The 19,051-nt window shown below is 40.4% G+C and overlaps 1 protein-coding gene across 1 annotated transcript; it reads right to left on the minus strand.

The window, feature by feature from the left end:
• Window positions 1–7,575: 7,575 nt before the first annotated feature.
• slc20a1b (solute carrier family 20 member 1b) lies at window positions 7,576–18,758 on the minus strand. The gene is made up of 11 exons (XM_005735296.1): window positions 18,419–18,758; window positions 16,685–17,400; window positions 16,335–16,475; window positions 15,635–15,720; window positions 15,257–15,353; window positions 11,877–11,996; window positions 10,388–10,645; window positions 9,629–10,259; window positions 9,348–9,533; window positions 9,139–9,223; window positions 7,576–8,955 (listed from the first exon to the last, which is right to left on the minus strand). The coding sequence occupies exons 2-11, from the start codon at window positions 17,025–17,027 to the stop codon at window positions 8,800–8,802; spliced, it is 2,103 nt and encodes a 700-aa protein (XP_005735353.1). The 5' UTR covers window positions 17,028–17,400; window positions 18,419–18,758; the 3' UTR covers window positions 7,576–8,799.
• Window positions 18,759–19,051: the final 293 nt, after the last annotated feature.

Raw genomic sequence — 19,051 nt, forward strand, 5'->3', positions numbered from 1 at the left:
ATTGTTTCTAAGAAAAGTCAGAGCCACATATGAGGATATTTGTTTAAAATTTTTGATAGAACAGTAGCAGTATAATGTCCTCGTGAGTGGATATCAGACCCTTGTAGAGCAAAATTGAGTATTTTGGTCTAAATAACCCAAAATGTGATGTCCACATATGTGGACGCCAGGTCCTAGGAGGTTAACCTAACATACAAACACACTATTACACAGAAGTAGGTGTAAGCTACTATACTACTACTACCTGCAGTGTGATCTCTAACCCACAGGGGGCGCTGAAACTGAAAATACAAACTCCACACATGCTAAAATTACTAAAAGGAAAATACTCAAAGAAAAGAAAAGCAGGACAAAATTATAGAAAATAACTTCCGTAAACAAAATATGAAATAAAAAAATCTCTAAATTGTTTAATTTTCCTTTTAAAAATACTTCTTCAGATGCTTTCTGGCTGCTTTGACTACTTTCTTTCTTTTTTCTTTCTTGTTCTTGTTTTTTAATGCGATGCTTTCCCAGATCACAGAAGTTAACTTGGGCAGTACACTGTTCTCATCACTGATGGGGGGGGTGGGCAGAGAAAGGGAGAAAGATCAACTGCATCACAAGCCACAGGCATCACCAGCAACACAACACAAATCACATTAAATGTTAAAACAAAACTGCACTGTGCTGAATTGTGCAATCACTGTGAACCATGCTGCACTGCAGGCCAGACACACAAGTGTTTCTCTGTCATTTTCTTTAGTGTGTTGCTCCTGTTCTGTGTACTGTACAGAGAAAGAAGTCAGCTTGTCATTTCCCTTTAGCCAAATTCTTGCACGTGGTGTTTACTAACATGCTGATGTCCCTTTGCTGATCTGTTTGTATGTCCCCGGATGGATTTCCAGTGTTTCTACCTCCTCAGCAGACTACTGTATGTTTTTTATTGGGTACTGGCAGCTGTCAGCAACAAATGTGCCACCAAGACACTTTCTTTGTAGTAAATCGCATTGATGTCAGTTGTGACTCATTGTTAGTCCCACAGTGACTACAATCGAAAAGTCTTAAACCCATTACACACTAGATAACGTGTGTAAGAATTAATCTAAACTATGATTGTGCCTTAAGCAGGGTAATTGGCGTATGTGTTTATTAAATTTTAGTTGCAGTTTAAGAGATGATTTGGTTCTTCCTGTGTGTTTTTAATGATTTTGTACCTGTGATTTGTCATGTTGTTTAGAAATACTGTATCTGCCTACGGCGCTTTCATGTTCTTTAACTACTTTGGGACAAAGAAAATGTAGTTTGCTAATTGTTTCCTAAGAACCTTTAGAGGCATTTTCTCTATATTTTTTTTAAAGTAGTTGAAATATTATTAGTATTACGCACTTTAACTGATTAAAAGAATTTTCTACCTTTATTTCAACAGTGCTGAAAACTCTCAAACTGAAACTGTACTTCTCTAGATCAGTGCGACTGGTACTGTTTTTGTGTGTGTGTTTGCTTTCAGCTTCAAAATAAAAGTCTAATTAAATTATGTTCGTAGTATTTCTCAATAAATCTGTTTGTAAATAGAAAGTTGGGGTGCTCCGAATATTGATGATAAAAACATGTGGCAATGAGTTGGCTATCATTTAAATTTAAGTTGAAAAAAGTACAAAGTCAACATGTCATGCCACTTTATTAGCTAGATCTTGCTTGTACTGAGTTGGACTCCCTTTTATATTCAGAACTGCTTTAATTCAGATTCAGAAACATTCCTCAGATTTTCCTAAGTGACCTTAAAAGTGTGAACAAAATATCTTCCATGTTACCAGCAGCAGCCTGACCTCTTAATACGAGATGGATCCATGCTTTCTTGTTAAATTCTGACCCTGCTATCTGAATGTCAGAGTAGAAATCGAGACTCATCAGACCAGGCAGAACTTTACTATTGCTAAGGTATAATGTGAGCTGCATTCAAAAATGCTCTTCTGCACACCTTGGTTTTAACAAGTCGTTATTTGAATTGGTGTTTCCTTCCTATCATCTTGAAGCAGTCTTTCTCCTCTGATCTCTGCCATAAACAAGGCATTTTCACTCAGAGCTCTGACCCTCACTGGGTATTTTCTCTTTTTCGGACCATTCTCCGTAAACCCTAGAGATGGTTACGCGGGAAATTCCCAGCAGATCAGCTGTTTCTAAAATACTCAGACAAGCTCATCTGGCACCAGCAAGTGTTTATTTCATTTTAAAAATGACTAGCTTATTTAGGTCAAAGACTGTTGATGCACTAATAAAGGTCATCTTTACCTGTTATTAGAAACTCAGAGTAAATAAAGGAACATTGTTGGGTTGCTGGTGTAAAAGGAGCAGTAAATTCTTCCCCTTTTTCAGGGAATAGATTAGGCTGCACTTTGCTTTCATCCGCCACTACAATCATATGTCCTAACCGCCCGTAAACAAGTGAGTCATATAAAAACTATTAGAGGTGTGGTGCATTTCCAACGTGACGCTCGTGTAACGCGATCTCTCCTGCCTGTCCCCGTTTCATTAACTGCAGTGAGTGAGCACAGCAGCACATGCAGAGTGAGCTACAACGGGTAAACAAAGAGAGCGCCATCCCACCTGTCAGCATAAACTGTGTCTCCCTTGATTTCCTCTGATATGATAAGCATCATTCTCTGTATTTGCTTAATCTTTTCTCCCGTTATTATTTATAAATATAATTATTGTTGCTTTTTGATCCACTTAAAGAAGCAACCCCTTCCCATCTTTACTTACAAAGATTCAGATTAGTTTTTTCACACCCAATCCCATTTGCACATCTTAGCTAATATTAATAGTATATTTTAAAATTGGCTTTGTCTTATTTGCTATTTTCAGTTAAATGCAGGGTTTAAATAAGTAATTATGATTGTGTATATCTTCCAACTTATTTTTGCTCTTAGAAATCTTTAAAATTCATCATTTAAAATTCAGCTTTTCCTCTGATCTCGAGGTTGTGAAGAGCAGGTCATTTTTTATGACAGATTAAGGATTAAATGTTTAAAAGCTGCATCAGTTTGCATTGTAATCATGAGATTGGGATCGCTTTGATCTGTGTGAGATTAATTGAGGGATTGTCTTGCCGGGCTACATTGTGACCCATCATTTGTAAGCCAAGTATTCTCGATGAAATCATTTCCATTCGTGAAAAGGGAAACGAACATTGTTGTCAGCTCGGATACACGGAGTCCCTATATTTTTCCCCCTCGAACATCCCAAATAAAGGTCCGTGTGACTGAAGGGCCAACAATGGGTGGCATTGACGGACGGAATAAGGATACGTCTGTGCTAAGATGTGCCACCCAGCTGTCCCCTCAGGTAGGGAGGGACAATGGTACCAGAGCCGCCTGTCCAAGCGCAACATGTGATGGCACTGAAGATATAAAAGACTGCAAAGTGGCAACAACCCCATATACGATATTTGGAGTGACAAGCCCCCCTAAAAATCTTTCGCAACCAGAGCCAAAAAACAAGATGAGATTTCCAGTGCCGCTGTTTGTTTTCCTTGCTGTGGCAGCATTTCACACAGGTAAGAGGAATAAAGCGTTAAGATGCAGTTTTGTGTTATCATGTTTTTCTTAAATTTCATACTTGTATGTGTGAGTGTGGCTCTTCAGAAACCTTAAGTTGCTGATGTTTATTAAGAGAGCAGATATATGAAATGTTGTGATGGCTTCTAGTGCTCTCAGCATCTCTGGAGTCTGCAGAGAAAGAAGAAAAAGCTGCAAAGTATGGTGAGGGATTCATAATAAGAATAAGAATAATGATAATGATAACCAGTAAAGATGATGTTGGTAGCAGATGCATTGCTGCAAACCTTTCGTGTCTTTTCATGCAGATGGGCTAGCTGAGCTGCAGAAAATAGGTACAGTATCCATAGAGCACCTCTGTGTTCACAGTTGACACTTGGTCATTAAAAGTGGCTTAAAAGTAATTAAGATCATGTAGTATATTCCACAAAATAACCCAGACTGGCTTGCCCTTGTCTTAGTTAACTGTTAATACGTTTCTGTGTGATGTTTCTCGGCTCTTACTTTTGTAATTTTGATCACTTCATGTCTTAAGATCAGATGGAGTTTGAGGCTGCTCAGAAAAACCAGGAAGCTCACATGAATGGTAAGTTTAATACAAAAAGTTGGCCTTGATGAATAAATGAGGAAAGATTTATTCCCACTGTGATTACTCATTTTTCACCTTTTTCCATCAAGCTACTGAAGATCAGAGTGGAGATTCCCGCTACCTCGGTGAGGGCAGACTAAAAATATTTAACTTAAACCTTTTAATGAGTGATCCAGTTCCAGGTGGTAATGCTGTCTTTCATTCTCAGAGGCCGCTCAGGATCACTCTGGTAAGCTCCAGTTAATTACACGACGAACACCTGAACTGACCGCTAAGTTAAACGCCTTCATCACCTGTTAACATGTTTCCATCAGTGGAGGAGTGCGTGGACTCTCAGGATGCCAACGCAGGTGTGTAAAAAAAAAACAAAACCCAAAAATCAAGCAGGTGATTCTTCTTTACCTGAAGGGTCAACAAGCAGTACTTAACTGTGAAATCCTCCTCCAGCAGAAGGTGGTGGAAATTCTGATGCTGCAGGTCAAGGAGGTAAGAGAGGATTTACAGTTCAATCGTGAGCCTGCGGGTGGCAGCAAAGCAGAGGGCAGACCTCCAGCTCAAAGCACACTGACATGCAACACATAATTCAATCCCTGTCCCCTTTCACACAGGGGCAGAGTCTGAGTCCTCTGAGGACGCAGATGGTGAGTCTGTGACATATTTTTTTTTAGGCAGTGTAATTTAAGCTCCTGTCCTTACACTAGTGTTAAAGTCTGCTTTTATTAATGTTGACAGGGCCACAAAGGCAGGGTAAGTGTTGTAAATCTTTATTACACCACAACAGTTTGCACAAATACACTTTGAGCCTGGAGCTAATGAGTAGCTTGTGACTTTTCCACAAAGCCAAGACAATTTGTGTGCTTTTAGTGTCTTTTTAAAATGTATTTAAAGCTTGTTTAGAGGTAAATAAAAACAGGAAATTTTTAAAAACAGGAAGTGTTTTTATTTGAATATTTTCCTAGAACACCATGAGGTTGTAACTGAGGCTGTGACCAGTTTGGGTAAGATCAAAATCAAAAGACTCAAAATTTGTTTGAATTAAACACCCCGACTACCTTCAGTCAACCTCCAATCCTGCTTTTTCTCCTCTGTAGATGAAAACACTCAGGATTCAACCAAGGAGCAAGGTAACAGTGTGTAAAATGTTCCACAGATGCATTAATGAATCACACAAAACAGTGAAAGTATCCTGAGCTGTTTAATGTTTATCATGCAGTAAATTGAGCCTGACTCAAAGACTATGATCAACATTTTTTCTTCTTCTTTTGATTCAAAAGTACCTGCTGAGGCAAGATGTGGTAAACTGCTGTGTGCAACTTTAAATTTAAATTGCAGGTTGTGCAATAGAGTGGCGAGTGCAAAAACAAAGCCAGACAGAGCCAGTCTCAGCTGGATTTAAACAGTGTCACATAAAAAAAAAAAAAACCCAACCCTCCATAGATGTTTGTGTAACAACAGTTAAAAATGCCTCAAGTGCAATTACAAGTTTACAGCCTGGCAGTTTGGGGAAACTCTTTTTTTAACAGTTTACAAAGTGTCTGAAGAGGTATGTGAGTCACAACAGAGACGGGTTCACTGCTCGACCTCAAAAATAAGATGCTAGGATTGTTTGTTTGAACAGAGTCCTCCTTGTATGTGATAAATCTGGGACAAGAATCCGGGCCACTCGGAGACGTCTGTCCCCAGACATCTGCTTATTGTGCTTGATTTATACTTGTGGATATTTTAGGACCAAGGATGCATTGTCCCTGTCCTGAAAGTGTGCTAAAAGGACTGTTTTAAAATTGATCCAGTTATTTAGGTGTAAGGTTCTCTAATAAGGGTGATCTCTCCAGCCACTGGTCTGAAAAGACTGAGTGTAGTAGAGGGGAGAGCAGGCCTCATGATTGGTATCCTCATGTCGAGAGGCCTGGAAAACTACTAAATTGCGGTGTTTGCAGTGTAAAGCTGGCGTAAAGGAATCTCTTCTGTCTGTTCCTGTGTCGCAGATGCACTGGAGTGAGAGGGCACAGCAGCACGTGGATACCAGCACTGGCTCATCATGCAGTGTGCAAACTACCCCGAGCTTACAGTAAATTTTAAAAAAAGAAAAAAAAAGGGACCCATCCTACCTGTCTGTATAACCTGTCCGTCTCCTTGTTTCCTGTTTTGCAACACAAAGTGCTTTTCAAGATTGCAGCTCAGAAGATGCTGCGTCATTTTACCTTCAGGCTGAAATTTGACTCCTTAATCAACACAGTGTACTTAACATGTGTCAGAATTCAGAGAGCCAAGCACATAATAAAAGGACACATTGTATGTGATCATAAATAAAGAACAATGTACAAGAGTAGCTGCGGATAAATAAATATAACCTTTTAAAATGAAATGGGTGTAGCCTTGTAGCTTTTCAGTATTTAGATTCAGTTTTTGTTTTTTCCAAGTTCAGTGAGAATAAGGACTACAGCTCACGCCACAATGTCCTGTGGCTTGATGTGTGAGTGATAAAATTAAGAATCACTGAGGCGAAGGAGGACTGGATCATCCAGATGGTCCAGGCCCTTACAACCTTGGGGTTGAACATGGTCAGTTTACTGTAGGCCTCCCAACAGCTTATCAAGGTAAAAGAGAACATCTGGAATTAAAAATGCTGTTAATGTTGTTCGAAATGTGTTTGAAAACAAGACATGGAGCAGGTGATTGATAGAGTTAAAGGTACTACAGGCCCATACTGAAGGCCTTGTGATGTGAGCAAGTGCAAAATGTGATATAAAGTGACACAACGAGTAGAAAAATTAGTTTAAAAAAAAAAAAAGTATGTGCAAAAGAGAATTCTAGAATGCCAACGGCATTAATAAACAACATGCACACTATCAATTTAAGAGGTGTGCTCACCTGTCACAGGACAGCTGTTGGACAGGTTTCTGTTTATTTTGTGCAGACTGGCAGGAATGATTTCCTCAAGCATTATCTACAGCAGTGGGGTTGGATAAGAAGAATGAACCCTGCTGCCTCTGAAGTGCAGAATGGAGCAGGTGCAATGGGTTGTCTATGACAGACTGCAGTTTGTTCAAACCTTCTGTCCCTCAGCGACTCAAACGCCCCCGGATTCTGGCCAACTTTTCGATTAGTTTGTTGATCCTACTAGCATCTCTGGCAGCAAAGTAAATGACTGTCATTACCACAGTCTGGTATATCTCTGACATCTTGCTGCATGCACCGGAAGCACCTAATCTCAGAAAATAGGCAGCAGATATTTGTTTTGTTACCAATTGTCAAAATACTGTTAAAAATGAGTTGGAGGGGGGTATATTTTAAGGTGTTGAAGGCCTTCCAGAGATGTTCACAAGAGGGGAAATTTATTAAAAATAAAATAATCTGTACAGATATCAGTAGCTGTATACTGTGTTTGTATTGATACACATTGCAGTAATGTCCCCTTCATTGTAGATCATCAACAAAGACAAGTTCAACAAGTATTCTGTTTTTCAATTTTTATTTCCATTTTTCCTTCCACAAATGTGGAGTAGTACATCTTGATATGCCTTAAAAACAAAAACTCTTTGGTACCTAATGGAAAATAAAACAATTAAGGCAGCTACAGCATCTAGGTTGTGAAATGCATTCATTACTGCAGTCAATCACACACTGGGCACACAATAAACTTCCAGTTTTCAGGTTCCTGATCCTCATCATGTATCATCCAGAGGAAGGGCGGGAAAACCTAGTTGCCCAGGCAAACTGAATATGTGTAATAATATGTATCTTAATGTGGACTACAAAAACAAGGCTGAAGCCGACCTAGAGCGCTTAAACCATTAGGGACGATTCAATCAAGTTTTGACAGACTTAAGGTAATGTTTGGGAACACGTTGTTGCACTAGCTGATGTTCAGAAATGACATTTCTCAACAGATCTGTTATTTCCGCACTGATCAAGAACAGAAAGTCCCAACCTGGAGACGCAGAGCAATAACTCACCAACTACCAATTTGGGCTGTGCCATTTCTTACTAGTGTGATGGCTTATGACAATTACGTAGTATTCCTCATAATGTTCAGCTGTAGTCATCCAGCACGGTAGAAAAACATGCTCAAACAGGTGAAAAACATTTATCTCTTAACAACAAAAAGGGTCCTAATTTGTCAGCTGAAAGAAAACCGGCTGTAAACGCTACTCTAAAACAGCGAAACACTTTCACCCAAATACTGCCTTCTTATTTTTCTTGAATCAGTCTCCAGCATGTGTGAAGACTCGAGTGTTACATCTGTAATAGGCTAATACTGCATTTTCAGTTGTTCATTCCTGCCTAATGTATAAAATAAAATGGCTGTACATAATAATCATACATAACCGCAAAGTAAAAAGGAACATGAATTATTACAAACAGTTGATTTAAGATTAACTCTTTACAGAATGATGAGATATGAAAAAGCCAAAAGAAATGAAAAAGGTCGTAACTACAAGTTATGTGACCCAAATGGAACAGATAGCAATTTATAGTCTGAAAATAATGCAGCCAAGAACCACAGGCACATGTCACCGAACCCTTTCTAACTTTTTTTTTTTTCCTTTTTCTTATAAAGTTGTTGGCCAGAGGTAAGCGATATATTTTGGCCTTCAAACTTCACTCCTTTCTCTCCGGGTGCACGTCGGAGCGTTTTTTTCTCCTCCCCCTGCTTGGGGTGCAGCTGAATGCTCACAGGATGACGTGGACGAAGATAGCCATGATAGCAGCACTGATCAGACCAGAGATGGGAACCGTCACAAACCACGCCATGAAGATGTTCCTGAACAGACGCCAGTCTACTGCCTTCTTTGAGCGCAGCCAACCTACTGCCACCACAGAGCCCACCTATTTCAGATAAATAACAGTCAAATGATCGTTGTGCATGCATATGCCTGACATTTTATTGAGGAGAAACTTGCTCCACATGTGGAACTTCTACCAGACTGCTTACTCAAGCCTCCCTCTTATGAAACAGTCTCTTCCGTCATCTCTCGTGAGTTCCCAGACCACAGTGTTTGACCAGCTTACCTTGCAGTGGGTGGTGGAGACAGGCAGGCCAATGTTAGAAGCAACCACGACAGTCAAGGCTGAGGCCAGTTCGATGCTAAAACCACTGCAGGAGGAGAAAGAAAAAACTCATGTGGATGTGTCTGAGCAGCTCAAATGTAAGGAGCAGTAATGTCTGGGGAGGATGTGGTTCTGGGTGGAAACAACTTATGAAATGTCTGAGTCTTTACCTTGAGGGGGTGATGGGGGTGAGGTCTTTCCCCATTGTCTGAATCACCCGGCGACCCCATACCCAGAGTCCAGCGCAGATACCCACGCCACCATACAGCAGTAACCAAATGGGTGTATGTGCATTTGAGAACACGCTGCTTGTTTCGTAAACCAACCACAGAGCTACCAAAGGTCCAATGGCATTACTGCAGAGTGGAGAAATTTTTTTTTGTTGTTATTAACAATCTGGCAAAGAAACAGGTCACCACACACTTGTCTGATATGATATCATTAACCATACCTAACATCATTTCCTCCATGGGCAAAGGATCCAAAGCAAGCAGTAAGAATTTGAAGGAACTGGAACAAGACTGAGACTTCTGGTTTGTCCTTTTCAGGCCTTTCATCATCCAGGGAACTCTGGCTGCTACCTGTATCCTTGATCTCCATGTCTAGCCTCACATCACCCTCTACCAGACCTTCAGGAGTTGTGTGCTCTGCCACAGCATTGCAGTAGCTGGTGTAGCTATCCATACGCAGTCGCTTTCTCTCCTGGCTGCCTGATCCTGGAGCCTTGTTGCCATCCTCACAAGCACGGAAGTCCCCTTCTTTATGCTTGTCATGCATGCCAATGATGGTCATGGTGTAGGCGGTGTAGCTATTGTTGCGCCGGATAGGTCTGTCGCCTCCTTCTCCCATGCAGTCGCTCATTTTGGCCAGGTGGAGCTTGTGCAGTAGGTCTTTGTAGAGGACTGAGTCTGTGTGGACTGTGTGGTACTGGCTATAACCGTTACTTGGTGGCTGTGGAGGTCTGTTGTTGAACTGAACATGATTTTTGAATTGAACCTGATTTTGAGCATTTGTGGAGGCACCGTTGCTTTGGGCTTGGTTACTAAAATGGACCTGACTGTTTGATTGAACCTGTGCAGGGGCTGCAGAAAAAAGAAATGTCATAAAATCATCTGCAAGTTAATCATAAAATTATTATGAAATATCTATAGCAACTGTCATTTTAAGATGACAAAGATTTTTAAAACATATTGTATTTTGGCATATTTACCATCGTTTGAATTGCTGTAGTCCGTGTCATCAGAATCTCCGATGTCAAAGGCCACCCTGTGTTCCTTATTACTGTCGACTTCATCTGAATCTCCGATGTCAAAGGCCACCCTGCGCTCCTCAGGGCCAGGAAGAGGGTCAGCAGAGTTGTAACTGGCAGCTGGTGTGGTAGATGCCTGCTTCAGGATTGGACAGTGGGCTTCTTTAAGCTCCTTCTTTTCCATCAGAGGGCTTTCAGTGGGACTGGACTTGATATCTCCTATTAGGGCAAGAGTTGGATTGAGAATTATTTGGATCGCATCCAAACATATACTTAGCATAGCAGAGACATCCTAACCCAGCATCTGTTTTTCCTTCAACTTCAGCTGTAGGGAGTCCAAGTGTTGCATAACCTTAAAGTCAGAAAACCCTTTGTACTGTAAATATAAAGATCTGTGTCCAAGGGTGGACTCCGGTGTTCACAGGATCAGATTAACAGGATTACAAAGGACATATTCATATTACCACTATTATATTGTTTTAAGAGAGACAATAAACTAAATGTCCGAGGCTCACATGACACTTTTTGTAGCTTTAAAGTGAACTAGATACTCAGTGCCATTATTTTTTGTTCAATAAATCTAAGTGTGTCCTGGTGAGATTGCATCATCCAAACTGGTCATGGCTGGATCTGAAGCAATAGGTCCCCCTCAAACACACCTCCCAATGCCACGTCAACACAAAGTCAGTGCGGGCTTATTTTTAGTCGAGGAGGTAAAGACCAATTAGTGAATCCTTATGACCCAATTAGTCAGCCTGTCTACTGAATCAAGGCAGTTTATGCCTTGTCAGATAAACCTGCTGCTCCAAGAGAGAAGTGACGAATAAAGGATCTGTCAAACACATTTTATTTATTTATTTATTTTTTTTAAAAGAGAGCAAACCCTCTCTTCAAAAAAAGTTATTACTCATTTTAGGAGACACATTTTTCCCCAAATATGTCATTAACGAACCATTTAGAGTTCTATTAAGTAATAAAAGGCAATATTTGTGAACCTAAGTCATAGGTTGCATCAGACACAGCTTTTCTGTAATCAACCCGAAAAGATAACTTATGCCAGGAGAGACTAAACCTATGAGTCATTAAAGAGAAGAACTGCATTGTAGATAACAGAGTGAGCCAAAAATACATTCATGGAGGTTAAAACGAATGGTTATGTCTTAACACCAAATCACACTATTCGGATGCAAATGCATCAGAGTTTACTCTGGTTTTTAATTCTATAATCCTGGATTAAAGCAAAGACAATATTTTCACATCATTTTCATTAGAGCGAATCCATTGTGAAAAATATATCCCTGAACTCCATTTGCTGGATTAATATAATCCCACACTCGATAGGCGGAGTTGCAGTGCAACGCTCCAGACATGATTTGTCCAATGGCTTAAGTAAGGAAACTGAGTCACATGGAGTTGAACAGTGAGTCAGATTGGCAAAAATGGGACTTACGTTCAATCTTCTTCTTTAGGCGAGGGCAGACAATAAACCAAACCACAATGGAGGTCAGCAGACCACAGGCCAATGAGATGAGCAGGATGCCCCACCAAGGTATCATGCCAAATCCCAGCACTGGAGGATCGCCAAGTGCCACGCAGATATAAACAAAAGCAAATAAGAGAAAGGCATATTTAAAAAAACAAAAACAAAACAACTAGGCAGCAGGAGCTACCTTTTCTAGCAGACCACACAAAGTAATACACCAACATTAAAATATAATATAGAACAGCAGTTTTATAAATATGTAAAAATATAAGCCCCTCTAGAAAAGGTCCTATGAGGGCAATGAAGTTTCATTTTCATTCATTAATGGCACTTATGTTTGAAAGTACTCTGCAACAACTTCAGTGACTGCATAGCTTCATTGTGCCACGTAGTTAAAAATGGAAAGCATGTGTACCCCCAGACATGAACAGTTATGCAACACCAATGTCACCAAGACCCCAAAGTGCCCAGCTAACAATTACACAGAAACAATGAGTTCCTCAAAAGGAGACATAACTTGGGTAGCATAAAAGAAAAGCAAAAAGAAGGGGAGGGGGGCTTGTACTAGGGCACTTTACTGTAAAAAAATAAAATAAAAAATGAAGGCACCCTCTTGCCAACACTGCAGCAAACCTGGTGCAGCACAAAGATGTAGCGCAATGCATGCTGGCAGAAAGTTACCATTTACATTTCCCTGGAGAAGCAGTTATCCTTGTCATACACAAAGTCAGCAGTTTCATGGGGACAAAAACAAATTGTGGATAAAAATAAAAAAATAAATAAAAATCTACCACCTTGTTTGAATGTCTGGACATGACCTTGGCCATAAACGCCACACTTCCACTAAGATATGGATTGTTTAGGAAGTGTAAGAGAAGAAAAGGAAATGAGGGCCATGGGGAGGTGATAAGTGTCTCAGTTACTGTGTTTGTTTGAGGGCACAGTCCACACAGTGCACCGAGTCACGCTGCAGCATGAGACTGCGGAGCACCTAACTCATGTTTATTTAGTTACGCAATGGAAGCTCACTCCCTTTGGGACAGGAGAGGCATAAGGAAAAAGTGGACGGTGACTCTTAACAGTTAAGTCTTGTCTACAACTGAGTACACTGACTCACTACTAGAGACATCCAAACACACGTGGTACTGCCATGCATTATTAAACAGGAACTCATCTGATATCAAACAGGATTTTAAAACTACAGAATAAAGAGGGAAATTATCCACCCGGATGGTAATTATATTATTTATTTTTTTAAAGGAAAAAAGTAGTATAGATTAAAAAGCTGGATTTTGTAGTCTGATTAACACTCTTACAGAAAGAAGTGACTTTATACCACAAGCATGCAGTGGGATGACTGAAACTGAACAGTAAATGAAATTTAACCACAGCTGTGTTCCAAAACACTTGCAGAAACTTATATTCCATGGCCTGCATTACACAACAACAAGGTTTGTTTCCCCCCCCTCCCAGTACTGTACATGCAGTACACCACCAACCTCAATTACAATGACAGTTAAAGGTGGAGTTTGAGTCACTTGGCAAGAACCCTTTTGGTTATCTGTCCTTAGGGCACTAAGGACTAATGACATCTGTAACTCCTCATAATGAATTAAAATCTGTTACACAAGAGTTGACTATAGCAATCGCTTAAAAGTTGTTTCAGGATCATGGCTCAGGTCGAAACAAGTCATCCGTGCTGTGATGCCAATTGTTTAGTGCCCCCATGGTAACTAAATCCAGTGACTGTTTTTCAGTGGGTTATTGAGGCAGAAAATTTGTGCCCTGCTACAAAAAATGGAAGTTTATCAATTGAGGCTGGTATGAGGGGTCCAGATATCCTGTCACTCTGACACTTTAAATACATAATAAAAAAAAAAGCCACGGTCCTGTTTAGACTTGTGTATAGAGCAGGTGCGAACAATTGAGTGATGTGCAGCAACGAGGACTAAATTTAGGGCAGATTCAGCAAACGTCATAAACAGGGAATTGCGTTCAGCATCTGTGCTCTGAAGGCTTAACAGTACTTTACCTGAACTTCATTTGTCTTCATGACTGAATGGCATGAAGTTGGCTTTTAGGGTGCGTCTCCCTTTTACAATGTATAGGGCTGCAATGCAGTGACAGCAGCTGAATGATTTATGAAGGAATGAAGTCACACTGAGCCTCATCTGTACAGGACAGTCAGCTGACCCTTAAATTCTCTGGCCCAAATGCGGACTTGAGGTCTCTGGCACTGGTGTTTATATTGAGCATAGGAATGTGCTGTGGGGTGTCTGGCATCCAACTTCACCACTAAGCTAGCATAAAGATCAGGGAATATCACAGGAAACTAAACACACTGGACTCAGTTAGCTGAGATACTGTTGCTGCATTAAGGTGCATTCATCAGCAATAATGCGCTGCTGTCGTCCTGGGTGCCAGAGCAGTATAGTAACCAAAGCCAAGCCTAGACTATAGGTCTGAAAACCTAAAATGTTTTTTTTTTTGTTTATTTTTTAATTATAAATGCAGTGATGAATTTGTGTTACTGGGCCAATGACAAACAACTGAGGAGAGTAGAGTAAAACCTAGTCTACTTTACTTTTACAATGAGCCAAAGTTTGTATTATGACCTCTGTCTTTGTGTACAACATGTGAGTATATGAATGCTAGTTTGTCTTGTGACTATATTTAAAAATAAAATTGCAGATGGCAATTTCACGTGTGGTGAACTTGATATGACTGTACTGTTGTGCCTGACTAACCAGGGATTTACTGTCTATGTGGGAAGTGCAAGTGCTCTCTTCTTAGTGTGCTGATGTGCATTCACACATCAGCTCACCAGATCTGGTCAAACTCTGGCCTGTAGCCGTCATTTAAATGGCCCAGGCCAGCTAAGATCTGGAACTGTTAGGCCCTGCAGAGAGAAGAAAACAAAAGGAGCGAAAATGGCTCATTTAATAAAGAGTTTCTGGTAAACCAAAAACCAGCAAATATTAAGAGCATTGCCACACAGATTCAGAGCAATAATACAACTACTAGCAGCAGACAACTTTGACAGCACACTCTTTACTTCTCTTTTCCTCCTGCATGCCTGAAGTGATGTCAGGAGTTAAATGAAATCTTATTTCCATCTCCCTGTTGTGCTCCACTCTAAAACTTCATGCCAGCTATGACCCACATAGAACCACAAAGCAAGAGAGCTTCAAAAAAACATGTTAAAATAAACACGGCTTCTGTGAAAATGGTAAGCAGTCTGGTTCAGGCTGGAATATGTGTGGGCATCCGGCTGTCTGAGGGAGCAGCTTATTTTAAGCTGTGGCTGTGGGCAGGCATGCAGAGCAAAATGAAACAATGATACTCACCCGGAGCACCAGTGAACATGATGGAGAACAAGTTGATTGCCATTGTCATCGCATAGAAGACAGGCAGGGCCTTCAAGCCATTGGGTACTGGGTCTTCCTACAGGAAGAAAATAGAATGTTCAGAAATCCAAGTTGCCTCATCTTGCTGTCAGGTTACATTTCAAGGCACAACAAGCACAGTGGAAATCTGAACCATGTGTTCCTATAAGGAACTGCTTCAAAGCACGGTAGCTTATTTCCTGCCATGTAATAAACATTTTCCCAATTGTATTTTGGGGGTGGACCAGTACAGTGTTGAAACAGCCTTAAACCACAACTTCACTCTTCTAATGTTACATTAACCGAGCATATCCACAATTTTGATAAAAGGAGACTTACTTTCTGTAAAATGAACCTGCGCACAAAATAGAAGACAACGGCTGACATTATTCCAGACAACAGGGGACTCAGGAACCAGGAAGCAACTGCACAAATAAATAAATAAATAGATAAATAAATAAATCCAAACACAAATGGGAGCATTACAAAGCAGTGGAAAAGTAATGAGAGAATTTGTCAGAGAACAGTAGAAAAAAAAAAATTCCTAAATTCATTTAACTCCTACTATACAGCTTATTTTTAATAAAGAATGTGTTTATTTAAATAGAGTTACATGAGCATGATTCATAGAAACTAAAAACTAAAGGGAGAAGGAAGAAAGAAAGACACCCATACCACAGGCAACAAACTGAACTCTAGAGCAACCCTTTAAAACTGCCTATTGTTCTCCAAGTCATCATACGACCTTATCAAATAACACTCCTTATTTGTACTGCCTCCTCCCAAAGTCCAACACAAAGTGGTGGAAATCACTATTGATTTGTACAATGAATGCTTCCCATGTCTGAATGTGGATTTAGCTGAAATGCTGGACCTGCCATTCATGAACATACTTGATTACTGACCTGGATTTGGGATGGTATTATCACACTGTAAGAGTCTTCACACACCGCCATTAATAAAATATACTTTAAATGCCTGTGATAAAATTCAGCTAACCATTAAAGGGAATTTCTATGTCAGTTGACTGGTTACATACCAATACGTAGGAGTTCAAGCCACTTGACGCCCTGCTGCCCTTTGGCAACCAGCGAGAAGCCGATAGTAGCACCAACAATGCAATGTGTTCCAGAGATGGGGAGCTTAAGGAAGGAAGCAGCCAGCTGCCACACAGCAGAACCTAACCAGAATACATTCATGACATCAGTTGCATGGTGTCATAATTTCAGCTTTTATACAGTCAAGACGGGTACCAAAAATATTCTACAACCAGATTCACCACTACTCCAATGCATTTTGACATCTTTAATTTCTACAAGCAATGCTCTGTCCACAGGGTTCATTGACCGACAGTTCAAATTACATGAAAGATAAGCTGCAGATACTCACCAACCATTGCGCTGACAGATCCAGCCATCAAGACATGTTCAGAGCCATTGTACATGCCCACATCAATGATTCCCTTGCGAATAGTTTCACTCACTTTGGCCCCAAGAAGCACAGACCCCAGAGTCTCAAACACTGTTGCTAGAATACATGCCTGACGCAAAGTGACCACTCCAGAGCCCACGGCTGTACCAAATGAGTTAGCAACATCATTGGCACCGACAGAAAAGGCTAAGACGAAGGCAATGATAAAGCCAACAACCAGCAACCACACATACTCAGTCAGAGGTGTATAGGTTACCATGGCAGTGGTCAGCACTATTGCAGTTGCAGTTGTTGAAAACATTTTTTGTAAGTTTTAAAGGAACTGATTCACAATCTTAAAGGAATAAATGCCAGACAAAATAGGGTTTTATATAAATCTGTTTCTAAACAGCAGCTAGTAAAATAAAGAGGTAAATAGAGGTAAATAAATAATTAGCTTTATTTTTAGGCCCACCTGTCTTAACAGAATTTGTGGGATTCAGCAGTGCAAACTTGTAATGGGTTTATCTGGATCTAACCAGAAAACAATTAAAGTAAACTAGAGGTACAGTGAAAAACTATTGCTATCCTAAAATTTTGGTGGATCTGTTATTGTCCTTTGGGTGCCGAGAGATTAAGCAGAAAGAAAAGCCAGCCATTGTGCCACTGTGACTGCAGATGAGCAAGGGTACATCCTGAAAAGACAACACACACACAAAAAAACAAGGCATCCTTCACTAACGTGAAAACACAGGCAACAAAGCTTTTACATAAGGAATAAACCTTTACATCACGAATAAGATATACGAGTAGAAAACCGGCAGTAACTGTGGACCGGAAGAAGGACCTCTGGTTGCTGCCCTTCCTTAAAACGGAGGCCATTTTTAGTAAATGGCGCATGAAAGACCGCAACTATATTACACCAATGTCCTTTATTTTGAGTCAGGATAGTCGCATTTAAAATGTTAATTGCTGTACGGTGGATGATTAATGATGATGGGAAGCTCGAGATACATCGAGCCGTTTTATGTGGGAGACATTTTAACTTTCCCTACTCGCACACGTGTCGTCATTCATTCACGCAACACGAGCGCCGTCTGTTCGTACAGCTTCACGCTCTGCGCTACAGAAGTGGCTGGCCCAATCTTAAAACAACAAAAAACATTTGGACCGATCTCAAATTTGGCGTTTTAATCCACCATAATAGTGGCTGCGTCCATAAACAGCGTTTTACTAGTGTCTGACGTGTTTATTTTCCGTAACAGGGGGACGCAACCGGATATGACTCAGTTTAGGGAACACAACTCAATGCGGCACCGGTTCGTTGTGTCGCGTGTGTCGACCCGGTTTAAAGGTCTATAAAAGTGCAAACCAGATATAATTCTTGCTGCCTATATTCGCTTAGCATTAACATTAAGAATAGCAATTACATCGGCGTTATACACTGATACAAATTTAACATTGTATGGGCTAACTGACTCCCACACATAACAGTCTTAATCAATTCAAAGTCAAGTAAAGTATTTAATCCATATTAAATGTATTTTTTTTCTAACGAGTAAATACGCTAGCCACCATCTGGATCGAATGTATAATACAATGGCTGGGGTTAGCATCAGCGCGCACTTTGACGTACGCCTTAATTACAAAATTCGTAAAATGAACGACTGAGCTTTTCATTAAAAGGTATAAAATGTTAAATATAAAACTTACCACACACTGCAGTTATCAGTCCCGTAGAGTAGTGCTCACTAGCCGTTAAGCTAATTAGCGCGCGCACACAGACGTTAAGACAGCGCGGGCGGGATAAAGAAAAACTTAAACGGATTATGAAATGTAACCCGTTCAAAAAATCTGCCCTTAAAAATTTTTTTAAATAACGCGACTAAAGAAAAATGATAATTGCGACAAAGTGAGTCAATATGGAGAGAAAAAAACCGCCTTATGGAATCGAGAAACTTCTCAGTTTAAATGAATGCCTGACAGACTCCAGAGGAACTCGCTTATACCGGTGAACAGAGCTGGGGGTGGCATCTGTTGTACAAGCCCCACCCGCCAACTGGGCGGGAGTAACTTCCTGTTTTCACGTGAAGGGTGCGTGGTCGTGCTTCCTCGTGTGTGCCCACTGGGAGCGTCTCCCCTCATTGTAAACCCTTAATAAATTTGCAGTTCGCGCCATTGTCTTACTGTCTGGTGGGCTGACTACCGACAAATACATAAAAAAAACTGTTAGATTCCGTCACAAAAAATGTTGCACATTTAGATGCTCACATATAGCATACATAGACACAAACCATAATCGTCTATTTCAGAGAAGCTGTCACCTGGAAACAGTGCATGAAAACA

This window comes from Pundamilia nyererei, unplaced genomic scaffold (genome assembly GCF_000239375.1).
Source record: "Pundamilia nyererei isolate P.nyererei 1_Seehausen unplaced genomic scaffold, PunNye1.0 scaffold00063, whole genome shotgun sequence".
NCBI classification, from domain to species: domain Eukaryota; kingdom Metazoa; phylum Chordata; class Actinopteri; order Cichliformes; family Cichlidae; genus Pundamilia; species Pundamilia nyererei.